Below are 9,498 nucleotides of genomic sequence, written 5' to 3'. Positions count from 1 at the left end.
GGCAGTGGGTGGTCGGACTCCCTGGATAGGGCTGAAACAAAATGTCTTTAACCTGGATACCAAAGATGCAATTGATATCAAACTGACCTGAAATATCTCATCCACATCGGGACCTATCGTAGTTCTTATACATAGAGCGGTCCATCAAATACTTCACTATTTACAATGTATTTGCAACCAGCACGACGCCAACTCATGTTCGTCGGCTGCCATCTATGACCCGGAAGTACAAAGCTAATTTGGGTCACGCTGAATCACACATTTCACAAAACAGGGGTGCAGGCATCACTACGGAGGTACGGGTCGAGTTGGGAAAAATAATCAAAAACATGAGAAGATATATAAACTATATATATATGTGTGTATATATATATATATATATATATATATATATATATATATATATATATATATATAGTTATATATAGTTATATATAGTTATAACTATTGCGCTCTGCCACTGCGATATATATATATATATATATATATATATATATATATATATATATATATATATATATATATATATATATATAGTTTTGGTAGTACTGGAACTCTTTCTTGGGTGTAACTCGGAGTTTCACGCATATTGCGATCATCAGACACTCATGATCAGAGTGTCTGATGATCGCAATATGCGTGAAACTCCGAGTTACACCCAAGAAAGAGTTCCAGTACTACCAAAACTATTACGCTCTGCCACTGCGGTATAGAGCACTGTCTTAGCAGATTGATACTCACCGAGGTATATATATATATATATATATATATATATATATATATATATATATATATATATATATATATATATATATATATATATATACATATAATTTCATTCTTCTTTCGCCAAGTAGAGTGCTCAATCACCTTGGAGAGCTATCATACATACAAATGAATCGTCTTCTTTCATTTGTATGTATATATATATATATATATATATATATATATATATATATATATATATATATATATATATATATATATATATATATTGGTGATCTCTGAAGAAAATTAAAATTCATTGAAAGGTGCAGCTGTGATGTTTTTTCATCAAGTAATCAAAGATATATTCACTAACACTGGTCATTACTTATTGAAAAGACAGTGTATCTGTTGGTCAATATTATCCGTAGGTTTGTAGGGACAAGCGAAAGCTTGGATTTTAATATGGTACTGTGTTAAAACTGTACTATAAACTGTTAACTGTATTGTTTTCGCCCAATAATCATGATCAGACATCGCACGTGTTAGTCCCAGGGGTTAGTCAATTAGTATTGAATAATGGGTTTAAATCGTGATCACCGTTGATGGGCGGATTTTTGGGTGCGAACCCAAAAATCAAATTGATTTAATTTGATTATGTTGATCATGTATACAGCTACAAAAATGCGATCACCCATAGGTGATTCAATACTATTTAGGGTGTACGATATTACGAGGTAAGTTATTGTATTTAACAAAACAGCCTGAAGACTGAACGAGTGGGTGGGGTGGGTGGATGGGTAGGTAGGTAGGTTATTAAGTAAGTGATGAGTGAGTGAGTGAGTGAGTGAGTGAGTGAGTGAGTGAGTGAGTGAGTGAGTGAGTGAGTGAGTGAGTGAGTGAGTGAGTGAGTTGGTCACATAGAAATCGGCACAGCAAACCCTCGATGTTTACCTATAGTCTACTCATAGACCCTTAACCCACAGAGAGTCTATGATCTACTCGTTAAGGTTAGTGAATGGTCCGGTGACAGTTTGATAAAAAGATTAAATCAGCTGATTTATTAAGATGCTCGACGTACCGTACGTGACGTTTTTCAGAACATGAAAGGAAAAATATAAGTGTTGACGGAAGAAGACAAGTCATCAAGTTTGTTTTAATTTATTTATTTACTTACTTACTTATTTATTTATTTATTTATTTATTTATTTATTTATTTATTTATTTTTTTATTTATTTATTTATTTATTTATTTATTTATTTATTTATTTATTTATTTATTTATTTATTTATTTATTTATTTGTTTTGTTTGTTTGTTTGTTTTTTTGTTTGTTTGTTTGTTTGTATGTATGTTTGTTTGTTTGTTTGTTTGTTTGTTTGTTTGTTTGTTTGCGTATGTGTGTATGTATGTATGTATGTATGTATGTGTGTATGTATGTATGTATGTATTTGTTTGTTTGTTTATTTATTTATGTTTTGTTTATTTATCTCTGCACATTCCTAAACTTTTTACATCACAATCTATTATTTTGCTTCACTATCGACATGTCACACTAGCACTATCAAAATAAATCAGATATCGATGCAAAATTATATTACAGATCGCGATGTAAACAGGCTAGCACATTCAACTCTGGATGGTGTTATTTAGATTTCCATCCATTTCTACCTCGACTCCCCCTGTATTGTGATTAATCAATAACATACAGGTGAAAATGGTTCTACTTTGATGTGACCAATAATGAAAACTTTTATCAACTATGTAACTGATACATAATGTCCTGAAAAATTTCAATAGCCCTCACATGTTGCTTATCTACTTCTTTGTCTTTTCTAGATAATTCTTTGCCGACTCAGATCTGACCATTGCTGCTGAGAAGTAATTTTGTCCGTTGTGTCAAAGTCGTGTACATTCATAAGTTTCTGTAATATTCACCACGGTCTCATTATATCCAGCGCCCTCTACGACAGTATTAAATGTTTGATTTTTTCAACTTGCAATATTGAATCTGAGCTTGAGTGCATGTCGATGTCAATATAAATGTATTTTCCCTCCGGCTTGTGTAGCATTTGTTACTGGCCTTATATGCATGGATGAGAAGCTTAGAGACTACTCTACATTTTTAATTCGTGATTGAGTTACAAACATGTTGTTTCACATTTTTTTTAAAAAGTAGAATAGTATATATTATAGTAAGGCTTTAAAAAAAATAATTAGCCATTCCTCCTCAGCCATATCCATATGGCAATTTTAAGGTAAGTCTTAATCAGTATTTTTTTTGCATCTGTGTTTGATTGATTTGGTGCGTCATTTTAATAAAAGACAAAAAAAAATCAAAAGTTACACTTGTACCTGTATAACCTAGAAAAATGAAAGCTTGGAATGGTATGGCTTTTTCCGACAATGGCACCCAGAACAGAACAGAACAGAACAGAACAGAACAGAACAGAACAGAACAGAACAGAACAGAACAGAACACAGAACAGAACAGAACAGAACAGAACAGAACAGAACAGAACAGAACAGAACAGAACAGAACCGATACTGCATGGGAACAAACTGGGTTTACGGTTGACTAACAAACAAACAAACACTTCATTACATTTAAAGTCTCTATGTTGTAATTCATCGTAGATTTGCATTTAGTATGGTGAGCATAGCACTGTTCAGCAGGCTTAAGTTTTTGTGGTCGAGCGCCCTCATACCACAGCTATATCATAAAAATGGTGGCAAGACTCTATTAATTAACAAGCTAACAAACCATAGAGCGTCTCAATGTGAAAGTTTTTTTGTTTTGTTTTTAAACTCCAAGTATTATATATATATATATATATATATATATATATATATATATATATATATATATATATATATAACAAGAGTATGCAAGAACATGGTATTTGATGAAATTGATTTCATAGGTCTCCTGAGGCTACACCTGCCGAATTCAACTTCATGAGTTCCCTATTTTCATCTTCCTCAACAAATGCACCCACGACAGCTGTAATTCAGTTAATTGGTTGAAATATAGCGATCATGGTAATTTGTAAAATGATGTTAGGCTAAATTTAAAAAAAAAAAGTTTTTTACGCCGATCCTAACTTTTTTTTACGTATTCGAGAAAAATAATAATAAATATAAAATCGCGAAAATCGTGAAGTTTCGCAAGAAATAGTGGGTGCGGCCGGAAACTGACACAATATAAAATTACTTTTCCAATCTGTAATGTCTGCACATCCGATAGGAAGAAATAAACACCACATAGACCATTTGGAAAAAAAATCCCAGTGAAAAACCTGAACTAGACACTCACACATGACTCGAAAAAAAATATATAATAAAATTTACTTATTTATTTATTTATAAAAAAAATCTACCTACACCACCTAAAATTGAATGTAATCGGAATCACACAATTTTTTACTCCTAAGAGTAATCATAGGTTGTCACAGGCCTAAGTACATGTATATATAGCTAGTAGTATTGTAGCAGCTAGTAGTAGTATTGTTATCGTTTAGGAATATAAATGATGACAAGCTATCGTAGCAATTATAAAATAACAAAATACCATATTTCATTTAGATTTTAATTGAATTGGTTTCTTTTGAATTGACAAGTCTTTTTTGTTATATGTTATGACAATGCAAATGAATGAAGTAAATCGTATCTTATCTAAATCTAATGGTGGCTGCAGCGCCAGTGACCCCGTGAACTGGACCCATTGCCAAGCTATGGATTTCGCCAAACAGGCATGATCGGTATGTGACATTGTTGCGCCACTGCATGTACCTGTTTCTTTCACGGTAAATTGGCGGACGAACTCACCTAAATACGGGTCATCATAGACCAACAAGTCATCGATTGATCAATTGTTCCTATTACTAATGCCCTTTATGGTAACACGAATAATTGTCTCCATGGTGACACTGCCAAACTGTGCCGCCGTAAACAATATTAGCTTCCCATAGTGCATTGCGCAACTCTCGATTTTTGAGGATCGTAGTTGAGATCAATGTCGAAAAGTGGAACAACACAGCACGGATATGCTATAATGTCTTAATGTAATGTTTGGTATACCTTCAAGATTTTGAGGTCGAAGTGAATCGACAAAGATGACGACGACAAGGGCCGAACCTGTGACGGCGAAGAGTATTCGCGTCTACAAGAATGGGGACAATTTTTATGCGGGACGTAAATTTGTTGTGAATCAGAAACAGATTCGTAACTTTGACGCTTTCATGAGTCAAGTTACGTTGGGCATCAGAGCTAGTAATGCCGTCAGAAATATTTATACCCCTGTACACGGCCATCGAGTAGGTGGCTTGGAAACTCTTGAAAGTGGCAACGCTTACGTGGCTGGTGGTGTGGAGAAGTTCAAGAAAATAGAGTGAGTATGAACTGGACAAATGGGTAACCATAACGTGTTTGTGTGCGTCAAGTGCTCATGATATGTACTCCCGATCAATAACAAACACTAATGTAAGGTGCTCCCGCTATCTTTCTTCAACTTCATAAAGCGACGCATTGGTCATCGTTAACTTAACAAACTTAAAACATTCCTGACCTCCAAATGCTACTTCATTGAGTTGATACAATCTGTTAAAGTTTTATGCCGTCTTTGAGTGTCACGCGACGGCTTTAATAGTTGAAACCCCGTGTCCACGTTGTACACTGCAAAGAATGGCTTTTGCCCTTTTCTGTTTGCCTTAGTAGTGCGTATACAATACCAAACATTAAATCCGCCCCTTCTATTTTACCCGACTATTTTAACTATTCAATGGTGTTTTCCTAACACATATTTGGTGGTTGTTTTTCTCTTGTGCAGTTATTCCGACATTGGTAGTAAGAAAGCAACGCAAAGGCCGCGGACTTTAGAGGTGAGTGTGTTGTAGAATTTGAAAAGCGTGACAGCGATTCGTGTACTTTTGAATTCACTGTTTGTAACGCCACTGTGTGCTCGCAAACTAGTTGTTTGTTAATTCTATTTAAACTAACAGCATGCAAACCCCCACATAGAAGAAATAATTATAGCGGTGCCAAAAGTCATGAAACGGTTTGTGGATGCATACGTACGATGCACGTGCGTAGACGTCAGCCAGTAGACTATGCCAGAACGTGACTTTTAATACATCGTACGCATTCACAGTAATACATCTAACTTTGGCATTAAAAAAGTTTGGGTATACAAATTAAATACAGACTCACAAGTATGTAACGATAAAAGAAGTATTTAGTATATTTATTTATTTATTTATACCCCTGCTATTAACCACATTAAATTGATGTAATTAGTTGTATTCATAGACATGTCTCATGTATTGGCTAGTTCTCGACATAAAAAAAAAATTAAATCCATATTTTGATTTGAGAAAGCAGTTGTAAACGTACCAAAATCAAATATATATCCTATCAAATTTGAAAACAAGTTAACATGTAGGTTGCTTGTCACCATATCTGCACTGTTCAATTGAAATACAAATTCACTAACTGATGGTTAATTTCACATGAAAAATATCGTAAAATCTGAAGGGAAAAAAAGTTTGCCTGTCAAAAACAGTGGTCACTAAACATTGCTAAAAGAGGTTGTACATTAATTTCTAAAACCCCAAATAAATAGATAAATAAATATATGAAAATAGAAAAGGCAAAAGAACGCTATCAAAATAGATATATACAAGGAACCATCCTTTTGACATTGATAGTAATTTTTCTCTCAGGTCTTCTATGTTGAAAATTACCTACTACATGAGTAGCCAAGGTCAAGATCTAACTGGGTATTTAGACAGACTGCCAAAGAGAGGAAAAAATGTTGAAGAAAAAAATATTTTTAAAAAATGATAATTTTTATCCACAAAGCAACAGATAGTAATTAATTTAATTCATTTAATTGATAGTGTAATAGTACTAGTAGTCTAGATTTATAAATGGATGTAAATATTATTTTATTAAATTCATAGCTGTAGACAAGAAACAGAAAAGAATAAAATATCCGTCAATTATTAATATTTGGAACATTAAGGTACATAAGTAGTTCCAGGTGAACAATTGTACTGATTAGGAAGATAGTATGTTTACAGAATACAATGTACATGTTAACTACATTTGATAGCTTTGTCAAAACACACTATTAGCTACATCATGTACATGTAGAATGCATAACAATTGAAATTTATGGAGTTTTCCTAGCAGTAGTAATTCTGTTTGTGATAGAATTTCATCAGTGAACTTTGTTTCAAATATATTATTGTTTCATGTTAAAACAGTATGTTTGTTGTTACCACAAAAAACCACACACATACAATGTAGAAGTTTGACCGCATGAATGTGTATTGTGTTTTGCCTACTATTGTTGCTAACTAGCTAGTGTTTTATTCTCAATTGTTGTTGGTGTCTATGCAGTTAGGAATACATGTCACTGTGCTATTATTTGTGGGTTTTAAAATACTTACAAGTCTTCAATAAGTGTTCATATGTGGTTTTAAAATACTTAAGTATTCAATGATATGCTAGTACCATTTTATAAGGAATTGGTCATTTCTGCAATCCGTCATAGTCACTTAACTGAAAGACGTCGTGATCCCAAAATAGTTACTATTGTGGTCATATGTATTGTTGGCAGGAAACCAAAGACAGAACCACTTTGAGTAATCGACAAAAATTACCTTTCAAATTTTAAATGGTTTGCATGTGTTTCTACATTTTTAGCCATTAGCATAGTATTCAGCATAGATTATTTTTTCCCAGTAAATCTCAGATTTTACTGGTTGTGAAAAATAGATGTTCCGGAATCCCGCAGGGTGGATGAACTTTGAAAGGCTAAGACTGCAAGCATTTAGTGAATTCGATATGGTTGTACAATGTAGGTATAGAAAATATGAAAGAAAAGACGAGTGTTTGTACAGTGTAATCTGCGATGTTAAGTTTGAGTATATTATGTATCCATGGTAACAGCAACAAATCTGGACATTTGAACGCTTGAATCAGGAAGGATTTTTAATGACATGTTATTTGATAGAAGAGACCTAGGTGAGAAACTGTTGCGATGAATGTCGTAATATATACATAATGTGCTGTCACCTATTGTTACCTAATCACTAAATATTGTGTTCTATGAGATCTTTGCCAAGTCAACCATGGCAGCAAGATTTTATATCAGTCAATATTTCATATTTTTCAAGATAATTAACGATGAAATATTTTTTTTTAGATATGTTTAGTTTGACGTATAGTTTCCACACAAAAAATCATGAAATAATGAAACTTGTCTGAAATTCAAGTCAGTTTTGTATCCAGTTACCTAAAAAAAATAGATTTTTTGCTCTATTAATGATAAAATACCCTGAATGATATGAAATATTGATTAGTCTGTTGTCTGTTGTCTCTCAAAACAGATGGCAGTGAAATGACTGAAAAATTACCAGATGATTCTTAGCTAGTGCTAAAATTTATTGATATCATAAAATTTCAATCCATTTTAAACCTTTTGCACTTAAATGTTAATCCATTCTGTACAAGGGTGGGTCATATACATTAAAAGGCTTAATGTTGAATCTTAGGGGTTGATAGGAAATAGCGGGGTAAAAATAATACATACATGATACTGTATGCAATCTAGCAAGGCATGAGTAGATTCAACAAAAAGCAAAAATCGTACCCTGAGGTAAAAAGTATTCAATTTCAACATGTCAGAACATGATATTAATAATTTATAGAAATATTATATCGCAAGAGTTAGACAGAGAAAGGTTTTGTAAAATATTAATATTAAAAATGCCCCACCCCTATCTCAATTTGAAATCATATGAATATACATATACATGTACATGGTAATATTGAATTGGTTAATTGTTTGACAATTAGTGACTACTCTACAAGTTTCAAATAAGATTGACATAATTAAATTAGTGATTATACAGTACTGGAGAAGGGAGATTCTCTTATTTCCAAATCTGGTGCTATGATTTCTTGTAGTCAGGTTGCTAGGTACAATATAAGTGGAAACGTACTATAAACGTGTATGTACACCCGTGTTAGGTTGTTATACCTTTCATGTCGTGAAAGTCAATGAATACAAGTGTCTTTTATAACTTATAAGTAGTTGAAGATTTCAATTGTAGTGGAGAAGGCAACATTTAATATTTTCTAATTAGGTGCTATGATTTTTTGCCAATTAGTCGTGTTGTTAGAGACACCACAGGTTAATAGTTCCTGTACTTCAGACATAATGTGATAGGTTACTACATGTATGCCTATATGATGTCACACTGTGAAATAATACATCAGTACAGTAGAGTTTGATTTGCAGTATACAATGCAGAATGTAGAAGGTAGATTTTATCATTTTCAAATTGGATGTTATGATTTTCCCAAGTCTGTTGTTCAGAACATGTACACTACAAGTTAAAAGTCTATATATATTATATATCATGTAATATTGGCAATGAATTCAGGGATCTGTACAGTGCAGTATGTGATGCAGTGTAGAACTCGAAGACAAACTTTATTATTTTCAAATTGGGTGCTATGATTTTCCCCAAGTCGTGTTGTGAGGGACTCTACAAGCTGAAAAGTTTCTATACATCTGACATTGCAGTGATAGGTAACTACATGCATACCAACAAATACAAATCAAATTAGTTGACGACTTGCAGTGTAGAAGGCAAACTATATTATTTTCAAATTGGGTGCTACGATTTTCCTAAGTCTTGTTGTTAGGGTCACTAAAAGTTCTAGAAACCCAACAAACTGGTTGCTATGCTATATCGTAACGTTATGTGATTGGTAACTATGG

The 9,498-nt window shown here is 33.0% G+C and overlaps 1 protein-coding gene across 1 annotated transcript in view; it reads left to right on the top strand.

Moving 5' to 3' along the window:
* The first annotated feature begins 4,690 nt into the window (after positions 1-4,690).
* The window catches only part of LOC144444529 (doublecortin domain-containing protein 2-like), a 34,817-nt gene continuing 30,009 nt past the window's right edge, over positions 4,691-9,498 (top strand). Inside the window, exons 1-2 of the mRNA XM_078133973.1 lie at positions 4,691-5,094; positions 5,533-5,584. Of these exons, the coding sequence (XP_077990099.1) occupies positions 4,820-5,094; positions 5,533-5,584 (327 nt within the window). The 5' untranslated portion in view covers positions 4,691-4,819. The remainder of the gene's footprint in view (positions 5,095-5,532; positions 5,585-9,498) is intronic.

The sequence above is a fragment of the Glandiceps talaboti genome, chromosome 13, assembly GCF_964340395.1.
Source record: "Glandiceps talaboti chromosome 13, keGlaTala1.1, whole genome shotgun sequence".
NCBI lineage: Eukaryota > Metazoa > Hemichordata > Enteropneusta > Spengelidae > Glandiceps > Glandiceps talaboti.
This window is presented reverse-complemented; position numbering and strand designations above follow the sequence as displayed.